Here is a 15,891-nt window from a genome sequence, read left to right on the forward strand (position 1 = left end):
AAAGTCTTCCCAGAAGAGTGAAAGCTGTTATAGCTGCAAAGAGGGGACCAACTCCATATTAATGCCTATGAATTTAGAATGGGATGTAATAAAGCTCCTTTAGGTGTAATGTGTAGGTGGCCCAATACTTTTGTCCATATAGTGTATATTTCAGACACTTCTACACACAACAGACTGCCTGTCTGCAGCATAAATAATTAAATAAATAAATAAAGAGACAAGCGGGCGTAGATAGTGTGAGTTGAGACATCTGTGTTCTATAATCCTCCTGGAGCTCAAGCTGACTATCAGAGAGATTTGTGAGAAGGGTGTGGTTCTTACCAGCACCATTACTCTTGTTTGCTCTTTCACAGATTTTGAGGGAAAATTCCCATCTTTTTTAGATTTGACTTTCAAAAAACTGATATGACTAAAACAAATATAGGTAGACGAATAGCCTACAGGGATGTTAGAGTATGATATCTGTGGTTCAATAAACAAAGACTTGCTGCTGCATTTTAAATCACACTGTTGTAAAAGTAAAAGTACTACCTACCTACGTACTAGGAACTCCAAGAGCTTAATTGTGGTGCTTAGCTACTCACGGTCACTGCTGGGGGCACTGTCCATCACTCCATAGGGTGGGGCTAGCAGCCCGGCCATGCACTGACGATACTTCTGCACAGAAACACATCAAAGACAGCTAATCAATACAATAATCATCACTATTCATAGTTACTTTCATATTATAAAACATATGGAAGAACAAACATTTGCACATTACAAATCACTTTCAATTCATTTAATATATTTACATACATATTACATTAATATTATAAAACATATGGAAGAACAAACATTTGCACATTACAAATCACTTTCAATTCATTTAATATATTTACATACATATTGTAGAATAATAATTAAGTCACAGTAATTCATTAAATGATTGTGATTGTAATAATATTGTGTGAGTGTAGGTGATGGTTTCTCCCTGTAGTTCTCTTCATTAACACGGTCATGGAGGGTTATATAAGTCCACAGCTGGCAGGCAAGAGCACTGAGCAGCTTCACAACTCTCTGAGGCACACAGAGCGCAGGCACACACACTGCTGGGCTCCAGGGGTCTGGAGCTGAACCGACTGCTGACTTCCAGGGGTCTGGAGCTGAACACACTGCTGGGCTCCAGGGGTCTGGAGCTGAACACACTGCTGACTTCCAGGGGTCTGGAGCTGAACACACTGCTGGGCTCCAGGGGTCTGGAGCTGAACACACAGCTGGGCTCCAGGGGTCTGGAGCTGAACACACTGCTGGGCTCCAGGGGTCTGGAGCTGAACACACTGCTGACTTCCACGGGTCTGGAGCCGAACACACTGCTGGGCTCCAGGGGTCTGGAGCTGAACACACTGCTGACTTCCAGGGGTGTGGAGCTGAACACACTGCTGGGCTCCAGGGGTCTGGAGCTGAACACACTGCTGACTTCCAGGGGTCTGGAGCTGAACACACTGCTGTGCTCCAGGAGTCTGGAGCTGAACACTGCTGGGCTCCAGGCAGGGTTTTTCCTGCATAGAGGAGTTTTTGGCACCCCCAAAAAAAGGTTTTAGCCAGCACCGTCCGGACAGGGCTAATGAAATAGGCCACAATTAACACAAAATGAAACTAACACAACATCTGAATTGCCTAAAAATGTTTTATTTGTTTCAGAACTGTCCTTTTCGTTTTGTGAGTGGTTTATTGATTGATTCATTGATTTTAAACAGATCACACACAAGTATGTCATTCAAGTTTCCTATAAAATCATTCGTAAGTCAAAATGTCGTAAGAACAAAAAACAAAAACTTCAGGATCCCATCCCCTTCGCCAATGTAGCATAGTGTATGCTCAAAAAACATTAAGAAGGACTCGGGGCTCGGAGCTTCCATTGCATGTGTGTCTTTACTTGACAATCATTAGAGAGAGGACACACCTGTGACAAGGGACTTCTTTATATAGACAGGTAGAACACCCAATGGAGCCTAGAGCTCCCTCTAGGTAAACAATACATAAACTCAGGATACTACACCGCCAAAGAGCCATCGTGAGCCAGGACGACCCCTGCAGGGGTATGGACCTGAACTGTGAAGTCTGTCCTCAGTCCTGCTCCCTCTGCAAGCATCAGGGAACCTGCAGGGCTGTAGCTCTCCAGAGGAACCAGAGCATGTGACTGATAGCCATGCCTAGGAGCAATGCCCGATGTGTAATGTATAGGACAAAGAGCATTGGAATCAGCCGTATTGAATTACTAAATACATGTGGTAATGGACCACCAACAACTGGTCAATAAATACGGCAACACAATTGTCTGATAGGAATCTACATTACATCAGGGGAGGGACTTGAGGCCTGATTGACCAGCATTTAGCCATATGGTAATGTTATCACCCTTCCTCATCTTCTTGCTCACTACCGACCCAATGAAAGCAGGACCTACGTCATCATTTGTTACCAGATGGCACTTGGCTCTCAGAGGTTGAGTTCTAAATTAAATTCTACACTCTGAAGTCAGATAATCACTTTAGGATCCCCTCAGAGAGAAAACAGCTTTTCACTCCTATTAAGAACTCTTTTGAAAATGTCTCAATGACCTCAGTTTTTAAAAGCATTTCCCTCAATCTATTCCAAAACACTAATTGACTGGGTGCTCTCTGGGAAAAAAGAAAAAGCATGAAGAACAGCAACATTAATAACAAGACTTACATCACTCAGTATTTTGCAGATGAGACTGAAGCCTTCGTTACTGTGATCAACACAGTTGGTCTGTTCAAAGAACAGAATGCTACATCTGTCAATAACTCCATGTCAGTGAATTCACGACGGTGACACAGAACCGAAGCCACCAGGAGGCTTCAAACATGTTTGTCCTTCTCGGCTGACAATTAAAGGGCTTAGGAGTGAGCTGAGGAGCACTTAAAAAGAACAGCAAACGAGCATTTGGAGCTCAGGAGACGCCCACAACACTTAAATGACCTGACAGAACCAATAAGCCAGGTCCCCTGAGGCAGGGACAGAGGGCTGGGGGGAGGACAGGAAGGAAGTGTTGTTTTAGGCAGGGATTACAAGTGGCAGGTTACAGCTCACAACACTCTAATGTTATGTTTTCTAATGTAGTCACATCGGTAACACTTTCTATCAAGGTCATGTTAATAATGCATCATAAGCACATTCATAACACTTTATAATGGACGTATAAGGCTTTATAAAAGTCTTTATTTAAGCAATAAACCACTCGAGGCCGTGTTATAGTGATTTTATAACAGCTAGGGGGCGTTGTTAGGCACGACGCGAAGCGGAGTGCCTAAAACCCCCCTAGCCGTTATAAAATTACTATAACACACGGCCTCGAGTGGTTTATTGCTTAAATAAAGACTTTTATAAAGCCTTATACGCTTTTATACAACGGTTACTACAGGTATTAGTGTAAAATAAACACACAGCAATGTAAAATATTAACATTTATTCAAAACGAAGCATCATTCCCTCAATTCCGCCGAGCAAAATAGTTCCCCTAACAAAAGGGTTGTCAAGCAACAACAACAACTACAATGCATTGGATCAAATGGGAGGCGCGTTAATACTGAAAATGGAATGATATGCGATCCCAGGTGTGTGTTACAAAGTATTTTAACACGGCTTCCAGCCAATCAGAATCAAGAACCAGAACTAACCGTTGTATAAACATGTTTATAGTCATGCATGACACACTATAATACGGTTTATAAATTATTCTAAGTGGTAGATACAGTATCATGTATTATACCTCCATGCTACTTGCTTGCTTATGGTTGTCCATCGAGTCCGATCACGATGTCCACATTTGTCCTTAACGGTGTGCTACACAGCACATTAAAACAACCACATTTAGCCAGTTATAAAGACACATAGAGAACTGCTCTGATTTATCATAACAGATTATAAATTCGAAGTTTATGAAATGGAATATATACATTAATAATACGCTATAGCATGACAGCAATTGTATCATACTATAACACAATTATGAATGTTTTGTTTTACACCTTACATACAGCCAACAAATACTACTCATAAGACCTCATAATTGTGCTATAGTATTATACAATTGCTAATAACCTTATACAGTGCTGTCATTTTACTTACAGTGAATAAATACTGCTCATAAGACATCATACTTGTCTGTGTACAATTACTGTGTACTGACATTGTCGTCAACAAATAAAAACTGGACGAACATGTTAGGAAGGGACAATTTGGGAAGAGATCCAATCAGAACGCTGAGATTTCCGTGAAAGTCGTGGCTCACACTGAAAAAACTCAAAAAAAGAAAAACACTAATTTAATGCTGTCAGTGAAGCCCAGCACTGAAGACAGCTTCCAAGAGACAAAACATGGTCAACAGGTTTGAAGATGTGCTTGCTAATTCCATGGAGTTAGCCAGTTAAAACACTGGCTTAGTCAGATGCTTGACTGAACGTCTACTGTACATTCACTCAGCAAAACCAATCATGCTCTTCCTTGTGTTTGTGGTTCTCTTGTGTTTCAAAACAGTAGGATTAGGAGATTTCAGAATAGAGGCATTGTTTCACATGGATTTCCTCAGAGCTAGATTATAGGTTTTACAGGTGAGGGACATGATTAGACAATGCTATGAGATTAAAGACCAGCCCAATCACAGTCGATCCAACCAACACCCCTGCATCACAGAGAAAATGAGGAAGGATCACAGGGGTCAACTCTGCAACTTTGCATCGCCTTTTCTTCTGAGATCTTTCCCAGTGATGAAGATACACCATGAAACGGAATTTCAATATTTAAAAAAAATGTGTGTACAAATATGTTACTGGGTCAATAAACGACGTAAACAAAACTTTTAGAAAGACTGCATGAACAGTATAACAGCAGCAAATGGATGACATTGATCAAGAGGGCTGAGTGGATGTAAACCAAAGAGAAAGTGCTGGAGCTCTGTACACCCCGTTGTCTGAGTAGAGCTCTTGAACTCCTCGTGGACCATGAGTGCTGCTGCCCTTCTGTGATCATCGTTAGACAACATGTCTCATTCCGCACAGAAACAGAGACTGTGTAAACATCTGCAATGACAGATGAGTCCCATTCTCTAATCCTCTGGGGGGGGGCAAATCTGCCTTATTCTCCATGATGCACTGCACACAGTATACAGTACATGGCACACAGACACACACACACACACACAAACAGACGGTCCCCAACACCTCCAACCCTATGTGATCTATCCTTCTCATATCAATCTCTGTACATTCAAACATTCACAGACTCAAGATACTGGGAGTAGCATTCAATCTTAAAGTCTGTCAACATCTCGGCACATTGTAATAAACACTAATATCCACTGAGAGCTCTACATCCTGGTCATGGGTCCCAAGGAAGTACTGTATTACAAGTTAGAGCTACCGGATTCAGAACTGTTCATTCTCTAGCTTGTCCTCAGTCTGTCTTCCGTGCTCGAGCACATCTCGTACTCTGAGCATCATCCAGCAGGGATGCACACTTGTCATGTTGAATAATTGACCACAGACTAAATAACATACATGATGGAAACAGCCTGCTGTCAAGATATTCCTGAATGAGTCCTCAAGCACTTCTGACTGGCAGACTTCAAGCCACTTGGAAAACAATTGGGGGGGTGGAGTCCCTCCCCAGTTTAGATAGTTACTGTAGGTTCTCACCAAAACAGAGACAGCTAGTTGAAAAACACCAGTCTAAGTCACTAAATCATCATGTAATATAAAACATTGTAGTTTAATGCACACACCCATGTAGCAAAACTCTATCTCACTATTTTAGATCATCATTACGCCAATATCCCTGCTCTTGTAGTTCTTAGTATTTTACAAACATATGATAAGGCAAGACTCACCTGGAGATTAAATTGGAAGTGTCCCCATATGTCTGTGGACCAGCGTTAGTCTCTGATAGCTCAGTTATCATTAAAGTATGTCTATCTATCTATCTATCTATCTATCTATCTATCTATCTATCTATCTATCTTTCTATCTGTCTGTCTGTCTGTCTATCCATCTATCTTACTGCTCCTTCATTTGCACTCCCAAGCTCCCAAGTTTGGCATCCACGTTCCAGAGCGTCTGGGTCAGTAACCAGTCAGAGCAGCTCGTCTCCCTACACCCCGGTGACCAGCGGTCAGCACAGCATGGAGCCGCGCCCACAGCCCCAGCCAGCATCCCTGCCTCTCTGAGAGAAGAGCAGTGTGACAGCTGGTCTGAGATCAGCACTGTGGTGAGAGCTGATCTGAGAGCAGTGAGGTGTGGTGTGAGAGCTGGTCTGAGATCAGAGAGGTGTGGTGTGAGAGCTGGTCTGAGAGCAGTGAGGTGTGGTGTGAGAGCTGGTCTGAGATCAGAGCGCTGGCTGCAGCCTGCCAGAGCCCAGCAGAGTGCTAGCCCCGCCCCCCGCTGACCTCCCCCGTGCAGCCCGTTGCTAGGCGATTACTCCACTCATCGTGCACTCACGAGTGCACTCACTCTCCATCCCTGCTAGCTGGGCTACTACTACTACTATTACACACACACACACACACACACACACGACAGATGCATGGTTCAGTCCCAAAAGGCAGGTGCAGAGGGGAGTGCTCTCAATTATTGAAAGGATTAACATTTAGAAGGAACACGTGTGTGTACTTGGAAGTGCCCTCCAGGCAACGAGAAACAAGTGTGAATTTGCAACTGCCGTGTCCACGTGGCCCAAGAAGCACAAGAACACTTCTTCCTTTAAAAGTCTTGTGAACATTCTGCCCTGCTCCCTCAGAGTCTCTCTGCATCACAGCCAGGGCCCTGGGCAGATGAGCTCTTATCTTGGATCTTGCCGCTGATCAAAGCTGCATGCTCCTATCTCTTTTGTAATCAACACATACACTGTACTTTACACATTGTACAGGGCTCTTCAGTGTTGTGTGTTATGTACCGTTACGTGTCTGAGGTCGGCCTACTCTGAGAAGAGTGATCGATGGAACCCTGCCGACGGAAGGAACACCACTGCTGATGCCGCTGAGAGAGAGTGAGGAGCACACTCAGTGCCACAGACCAGTGGTTTTCAAACTTTTTCAATAATGTACCCCCTTTCAAATGTTTTCAGCCAAGTACTCCCTGGTCAGCGCAAAACATTTTTTGTTGAAAAAAAAAATGCTTATAAAGAGGTACAATACAGAGCCATCGGTGTCTGATTTAAACAATCTTGTAACTAAAAACACTTTAATGCTACATTTCAAATGTCTGAAGGGGGGCGAGGCAGACACCTGGTGGTGCACCATCGTGGTGCCCCCCGTCAGTAGCTGCTATTAACCACCGTGAGCAAAGCAAAGTCTGCCAACTGAGGGCCACCACGCGGGCTGGTGTTCGGCAGGCGGGGAGAGCAGCCGGCTCCCAACCCAGAATTCTGCAGCTGAACACCGAAGGGCTCACAACCAGTAAAATCGATGTCATCGAACACCTGGGCACCACCAGGGCCCTCGTCATCATCCTCCAGGAGACCCACTGCGTAACAGCAGATAAGCTAGTTCTCCCAACTTTCGCTCTAGCTGGGTCTATCCTAAGCAGAAAGCATGGCCTTGCTACGTCCGTCCATCAAAGGTTGAACTGGACACTAGTTGACCAATTCCCGACTGACTCGGAGATTGAGTGGTTGTGCGTGGACGTAGCCGGCGTTAAAATCGTCAATGTCTACAAGCCTCCGCCCTCGCCAATCACACCAGCGTATCTCCCAGTCTTCCCCCACCCCTGCCTCTATGCTGGCGACTTCAATTGCCAGCACGAGGATTGGGGGTACAGCACCAATACATCCGATGGAGAAAACCTGGCTGCTTGGGCAGCTAACAACAGCCTGGCCCTGTTGAACGATCCCAAGGGCGCAGCCAGCGTTGTCTCTGGAAAACTGGGAAGAATCCTGACTTGGCATTCGCGAGCGTCAACGTTGATAACCGACTCCCTGATAGAAGTGATGGAACTTCCAAAAGGCCAACTGGAAACGCGACCGCCTCCCATAGATCCACGAGGTGCCTGGACGAGGTGTAACGGGCAAAAAAAATCCATCCCACGCGGACGTCGCAATAGCTACAAACCGTGCTGCGATGCGGAGTGTGAGAGTCTCTACTGTGCCTTCCTCCGGGCCCCCCCAGGAGCTGAGTCAGAGAGACTTGCTTCAGCCCTGCTGTCTAGACTCAGCCAAAGGAGACAAAGAGTGCTAGGAGGAGGCCATTAACTCCATCGACTTCTCACACTCTAGCCGCAAGGCATGGAGCATCCTTAACCTCACTGGTAGGTCTATACACTCCCACGTCACTGCCCCATCTCTGCAAACAAAATCTCATCACAATTTGTGAAAAGTGGGACATACGAGGGCAAAGACCGCAAATCGTCATGTCTTGTGGCAAAAGAAGTGTCTGACCTCTGGAAGGCCACAACTCCAGGCGGTGGTAACATCAGTTAATAACAACAGTTCGCTGCTGCCCTCCAGCATGTAAAGCCAGGGAAAGCTCTGGGGCCTGATTCTATCTGCCCGGAACTTATACTCCATGCCGTGCCTGCCTTGAAGTCCTGGTTAAGTGCGTTCTTCTCTTCCTGCTTGCGCCAACTCAAGATCCCCAAAATCTGGAGAAGAGCCCTAGTTGTCGCGATCCCTAAGCCGAATAAGCCTGAAAGGGACCCCAAGAGTTACCGCCCCATCTCTCTGTTATGTATTCCCTCAAGCGTCTCATCTACACCCGCGTCGAACCAATCATCGACCCGCTACTCCCACAGGAGCAAGCTGGGTTCTGACGTGTGAGATCGACTGTCGATCACGTCACTTTGATGACTCAAGACATCGAGGACAGCTTTTCAGCTAAAAAGAAGGCCAGAGCCGTCTTTATAGACAGACGGCTGCCTACGATACCGTATGGCACCACGGCCTCACCTGCAAGCTGCTCCGCCTGCTGCCGGACAAGCACATGGTCAGCATGATCATGGAGCTTGTTCGATACCGCAGCTTCACCCTCACCACCGGTAGTGGACAGCAAAGCAGGTTGCAACGCCTTAAGAATGGCGTCCCCCAGGGATCTGTCCTGGCCACCCTCCTTTATAACATCTACCTACGACCTGCCGAACACAGTCTCCAGGAAGTATGCCTACGCAGACGACCTTGCGCTGGTGTACTCCGCTGGAGACTGGCAGGCCGTGGAGGAGACCTTGAGCCAGGACATGCAGGACACTAGCGGCATACTTCTGGAAATGGACATTGAAGCTCAGCGAGGCAAAGACGGTGTCGGCGGCCTTCCACCTTAACAAGGAAGCCAGACGTGCACATCGATGGACCACTCCTGCCATGTAGCGCCGAACCAACCTATCTCGGCGTGACATTAGAAAGGCCACTCACATTCCGCCGACACTTCGAGTCACTGCACAAGAAACAGCTCGTGTAGCGTTGATGAGGCAACTGGTCCGATCACACTCGCTTCATCGACCCGTCTATCAACGAAGCCTTGCGCATCGTGACAGGATGCTGGCGTCCCACTCCTGTGGACAACCTTCCCATCCTTGCAGGCATCCAGCCTGCTGGCCTCCGCCGCACAGGAACCACAGCACGTCTCGCCTGCCGGGCTGTGGAGCCTAACCACCTGCTCCACGACAGGCTCACTGCAACAGCGGAGCCTCCCTGGCGTCTCAAGTCAAGACACTCTTTTGGGCCTGCCGCACGAGATCTCCTGCAGCAATGCAGGATGGGCGGATTACATCTGGCATGCGGAGTGGGAGGCAAACACCTCCAGACTCCATGATTTAATCCCGGACGCAGGTCCTTCCCGTCCTGGGATGGATTTACCCAGACTTGCGTGAGTGAGGCTTAATCGCCTCCAGACCGGCGTCGGACGCTTCCGCTCATCGATGCACAGATGGGGCTTGGTATCCTGTGTGGCGTGCAAGTGTGGCGCTGAGGAACAAACCACAGACCACATCATCCAGGACTGTCCGATATATTGGACACCCAACAGAATGCATGGCCTGACGGTTGTGGATGACGAAACGGTGACATGGCTCCTGGAGGTGTGCCTGGATACATGTATATAGCCCGGGTGACCCCTCACCCAGGCTCGGGGTGGTAAAAGGATAGCTCCTCGGCCCCGAGCCTGGGGGAAGAGAGGAACATCAAACCCACACAAAGAAATGTCTGAAATTCAACATTTGACAAAGACAGTTTTTGATGTATATGGCTATCTGCTGTGTTTTTGTCCAGCATAGTCTCAGCCAACACAACAGCAGCTGGAAGTAATAGGTCTTCAGCTATGGTGAATGGCTTTTTGGCTTTAGTTATGAGCAAAGACAACATATGAAGCTTCGAGTGCTTTAGCTGATGTTGTAGAAACTATTGAATATAAAATGTGGTTTATCAAACTTACATTTAAAATGTACCTTTAAATATTTTTATTGGACCTATTATAGTATAATATATTTTTAATTAACATTTTTTTTTTAAGTCTCACATACCCCCTGCAGTACTCCACCCCATTTGAGACTGCCTTAGACCATTGTGGGGTCTCCCTCCTGGAACAATAGGAAGGGTCAGTTGATTGGCATGGTGTGGGCAGCCTTCCCAGCGGTTTGGACAGTAGTGCCACCACTGCATAACTGCTCAACCATGCAACCACATGAAACTGGAGTCAGCTAAAAAGTTAAGTACAATTCGAGAAAGGTGTCTGTGAGAATATCCACTCTGTCATGGGTTTGGAGACAGAAGAAGAGAGACAGAGAGAGGGGGGAGTGGAGAGGGAGAGAGGAGGAGGGGAGAGATAGAGAGAGAGGGAGAGAACGAGAAGGAAGGAGAGAGAGTTAGAGAGAGAGGAAGAGAGGGAGAGCAAGAGAAAGAGGGAGGGAGAGAAAGAGAGAGAGGGAGGGAGGCATGTGAGGGGGACCAGGGAGGATAGTCAGAAGTTAGTCAGGGAGCAGTGTTAATCAGGGAGCAGTGTTGGTCAGGGAGCAGTGTTGGTGAATCATCTCTGTTAAATGCGGACCCCTCGTCCTCTGTCTCTGCCTGACCTCGCCTATCATGCCTGCTTTACCAGACAGACAAAAGCATTATCGTACAGACACAGAGGACAGACAGAATCCCATGATGGCAAATCACATGGCTTGCTTTTCATTTACCACACTGGGATCCACTCTTTGATGTGTGACCTAGTGTTGTAGTACTCGAGACCGGTCTTGGTCTCGAGACCACTTTTTGAAGGTCTCGGTCTCGTCTCGGAATCGACTGCATTTTTACTCGGTCTTGTCTCGGTCTCGTACACAGAGGACTCAGAGTTTTATTTCAAGACCAGTCAAGACCACAACTGTGGGAATGCATGTGCATTGTCTAATTTATTTGTTAACATCATTACTGTGATTGGATGTAAAACTCCCTGCTTCAAATGCAACCAATAACCTGTGAAAAAAAAAAAAAAGTCTGTGTCATCAACCCGCCTCCCATGCTCAGTCTAATAAAGTGACTGAGGGAGACAGGTGGTGTTGTCCACTTACAGTATAAGGATGTCGGCAAATTCATCCATCATACAATTTGGCTATGTAAATCACAAGGAATTTTTCTGCAAATCTACACAAAAAAAAAGCACACAGCAGTGTGTAAATACTTTGATGCTACACTTAGAGACTGCTGTGACCACGTCCAACTTTTATCATCATTTACAAAGGAAGCATAAAGATAGGTAAGCTTGAATGCTATCAAAGCTAGCTAACGTTACGTTAGCTAAGCTGCTTCTGTATGGTGCCCTCCTGTATCATTAGGTCTTCTCAATTCCATTGCACCATACCAGTAAATCCCCCTGCAGTGTTCATGTTCGGCCACAAGGTGTTAGCAGAGCTAGTAATTAATGTATCATATTCTTACGGCAGCTGGAAGTAGCCTAGCCTACCTATTTAAAGCATTTTAGCCATAAACACATTATATTTAGATTAGTGATAGGGCTGGAGTTGGTTTGGTTTTGAAAGCACAATTTCCCAAAACAAGATGCAGCACTGTAAGAATAGCAGGCGCGGTTATTCTTACGGCTGCCGTAATTATAGGGGGCACTGTGTGTGTCTGTGTGTGTGTGTGTTCTTCATTTGGTAAAGAAGAGTATGTGGTCTGTTGGTTGTGCTGGGAGTGTTTTGACAAAAACAAAATCTTTTAGGGTCACCAAAATCCCAGGGCCCCGGGCCTGGTCTTGATTCGGTCTTGCCCTGCCTTGGTCTTTGTCTTGAATCGGTCTCAAACCCTAAAAGTCTTGGTCTTGACTTGGTCTCAAACCCTAAAAGTCTTGGTCTCGACTTGGTCTCAAACCCTAAAAGTCTTGGTCTTGTCTTGGTCTCGATATACTCTGGTCTTAACTTGGTCTCGGGTTAGGTGGTCTTGACTACAACACTAATGTGACCCGTTCAGCCTGACCTGGTTCAATCGGTTTTACACACTTCAGGTTTGACACATGGGATCTGGGAGGCTAAATAAAGCCTTGTGATTGGCTGAAAGGCCACAAGGCACATGGTTAAAATCAGAGGATAGGACAGAACTGACTGGGACAAGTAACTGTTTGGGTAAGGATTGGTTCCATCTAAATATCCAACTTGCAAAACATCTGGCCTGGTGGTGTGTTCTCGATCAATAAGTGGGCACAAAACCACATCTTAAATGAATTCTATTGAATCTCCCAACATCATGCAATGACACTACAGTACATACATATCAAATCCTAAAAGCCACAGCAAACACACACACAAACACACACACATCTCTGAGCTACAAACAAAACAGGCAAACAAGCAGAGACAAATCTAGTTTGTGCCAGCTGATATTACATTGTGATATAGGTCCTAACCACTTTGCACATCCGCCACTGTGTGTGTGTGCGTGACAGAGAGAGTGCAATGCGCACGGCTAGCTTGAGCTTACAGATAATGTAATGCATCTCTGTAATGCCGTATCTTTCCATTTGACTGGACAATCAGCCAGGAATAGCTGAGGAGAGGATCTGAGTTTGAAAAGCATCTCCGGAAATGAATTAAAATATATATTTACTTGACATCTGCAAAGACTCGCAACATTTTCTTTGATCTGGGCGAGCAGATGTAATAGATATGATTGTGTTTTAAATTACAGGATGAAAAAGCAGCTCCACAGGCAGAAATCTATGTACATAACCCTCTGACAGGAGCGATAAGACCTAAACAGACGTGTTGTTGATACAACCATTGCCACGCTCTATCCTTGTCTGTCCTCTGTGCTCTGGGAGGTTTGGCCCAGAGACACTGAACACACGCAGCCTCTCTGTCCAACAGTCCCATGACCACCCCAAACCCCCTAACGCCACCCCCTTACTGCCCGCCCTGAGGACACGCTCCAGCCTCTGCCACTTCCTGTTCATCAGTGCTCTATGCTGACTAGGGATGTAACAGCATGAGATTTCTACATTTCTACTGTACAATATCTACCAAAATACCACAGTATATGGTATTTCACGGTATCACCCCCCCCCTTTTTTAATTAAATTAAAGATGGAAAATACACAATATTGTATTTTTTTAATCTTATCTTTATTGTTGTTGTGGTGTTAAGTATGTGTTTTTGCTGACCTGACCTGTACAAAACAAATTTCCACAGGTTTTCTATTCTATTCTATTGTAATCTAGTGCAGTTTTATAATGTATATTAAAGTACAAAATCCACTGTTGTAGTTCAACATTGCTAGCAACTTGAAGTGATGTTTCATTTTTCTCCCTGGCTGTCATGAGCGGAGCTGTAAGGAGCAGTTTGTGTGCATAACGCAACATACCGTGGTCAGGGTATTACAGGGAGAGGCTTACAGTTCAGAGCCTTAAAGCGGTTACATCACTAGTGCACAGCGTGGCGTTACATCGGCCAACAAGCCCACCAACGTCAGCCACCACACGCCCACAACTCTGCCCCTTATAGAGCCTGGGTCCTGGGCTTGGCTGCCCTCCTATAGAGCCTGGGTCCTGGGCTTGGCTGCCCTCCTATAGGGCCTGGGTCCTGGGCTTGGCTGCCCCCCTATAGGGCCTGGGTCCTGGGCTTGGCTGCCCTCCTATAGGGCCTGGGCTTGGCTGCCCTCCTAAGGGCCTGGGGCCTGGGCTTGGCTGCCCTCCTATAGGGCCTGGGTCCTGGGCTTGGCTGCCCTCCTATAGGGCCTGGGCTTGGCTGCCCTCCTAAGGACCTGGGGCCTGGGCCACACTCACACGGCCATGGGATGTACAGCACAGCGTGGCGGTGGAGTCCTTATATCGATGCCTCCTGGCCAGACATAAAGAAAACCATCATCTGACCTACAGACAGATAGGGGGCAGGAAACTGCACCACGTGAGCATGCGACAGCAGGAGCCGACCGCTGCCCCAGATCATGTAGTCTTTACCCGGAGAATGATGGAGAGAGAGAGAGAGACCACCACTCTGTTATTTCAATCCCAGTGCCCAACGGAAGCAGGAAACAAAAAAGAATAGTGAATTGATGAGCAGGTCCTGTGAGCTGCTGCACTGTGTGTTCGTGGTGAGCCCAGCCCACGTCTGCTCGGCTAGGCCAACAAACACACGCCTGCCTGCCTCTCCCAATAACAGAAGGCTGCCGCAGACATGTGCAGAGCGGACAACATGCAGCCATGGAGCCCCGGAGTCAGTGGAATATAGAAACATCGCACGTCCCAATGACATTTCCATGATTCTGTCGTCAGCCGTTTTGTGTAGTTTCGCCTCACACACACTGTAAACGTGACAATCCGCTTCCCATTCACTAGAGCATGGACAGATGGAATGCTTGTAATAAATGATGCAAAGGCACCAAGTGTTCAGATTCAGATTTTATTTTAGCCAAGGAGGTTAAAATAAACACCATTAAGAGGAACAACAAACAGGGTGTCAAGTGCACACGCACACACACATCACAGACACATCACACACACACTCTTTTTGTTGTTATCTGACGTTTTGTTGTGTGATTCTGTTAAGAAGCGAAAGACTGAGAGATGATGAATAAGCGGTAGATTCAGGCGCTGCTGTGTTCAGTCTGGCTGCTCTCTGGAAGACCGCTCGCCTGCCCCAAGGCTCTCAGCACAGAGAGAGAGACGGAGAGAGAGGGAGACTGGTCTGTGTGTGGGAGGAGGAGGAGGAGGAGGAGGTGTGTGTCTGCTCCAGGGTCTTCCTCCCCATGCGGCTGGGTAGCAGGGGGGTGGGGGGGGACTCCTCCTCCTCAGTCAGGAGACAGACAGCGGTCCACAACTCCTCCGCTCCACACCTCCTCCATGTCCGCTCCTCGCCCACCCGTCAGATCAGCCCTCCGGGACGCTCTCCTGCAGGCGTCTGCCGTCTCCCACGAAATAACACGGATGTGTAGCGCAGACGTGCTGAACACATCTAACGCAGTTACGCCCTCGGGGGAATATTTTAATTTAATTTGCTTTTTAGTTCACTCGATCAGAAAAGCACAGATGGTTAAGTCGGGTTGCATGAAGCAAAGCATGTAGTAGTCTACCTGCATGATGCATCACTGTGCTGTGTGTGTGTGTGTGTGTGTGTGTTTGTGTGTGTGTGTGTGTGTGTGTGTGTGTGTACCAGAGAGAGTACTGCTTCATCTTCAGGCCAGGCACAAGAAGGTTGATTTGGCTCCGTATAAAACGCGTGCAGCTGGGTGCCGGCGGTAGCAGGACAACACAACAACGTTCCTGCACTCAGGCTCAGAATGGGTCTTCGGGGGTGATGCGCACACAACTTTGTGGGGAAACCTCTGTTTTATGCCAAGTAGCCTACCAGCATATATAGGCCTATATTATTTGCTGTCGTTCTGACTGAGCTCACTTTTCACAATCGTGGGAAATCTCCCGACATGACACAAAATGGATA

The 15,891-nt window shown here is 46.8% G+C and overlaps 1 protein-coding gene across 1 annotated transcript in view; it reads right to left on the reverse strand.

The window, feature by feature from the left end:
• The window catches only part of rapgef4a (Rap guanine nucleotide exchange factor 4a), a gene marked incomplete at its 5' end in the record, with an annotated part of 51,364 nt that overhangs the window by 20,349 nt on the left and 15,124 nt on the right, over window positions 1-15,891 (reverse strand). The window contains 1 exon segment of the mRNA XM_084443416.1: window positions 585-657. Coding sequence (XP_084299542.1) covers window positions 585-657 — 73 coding nt within the window.

The sequence above is a fragment of the Borostomias antarcticus genome (genome assembly GCF_949987555.1).
Source record: "Borostomias antarcticus genome assembly, chromosome: 9".
NCBI classification, from domain to species: Eukaryota; Metazoa; Chordata; class Actinopteri; order Stomiiformes; family Stomiidae; genus Borostomias; species Borostomias antarcticus.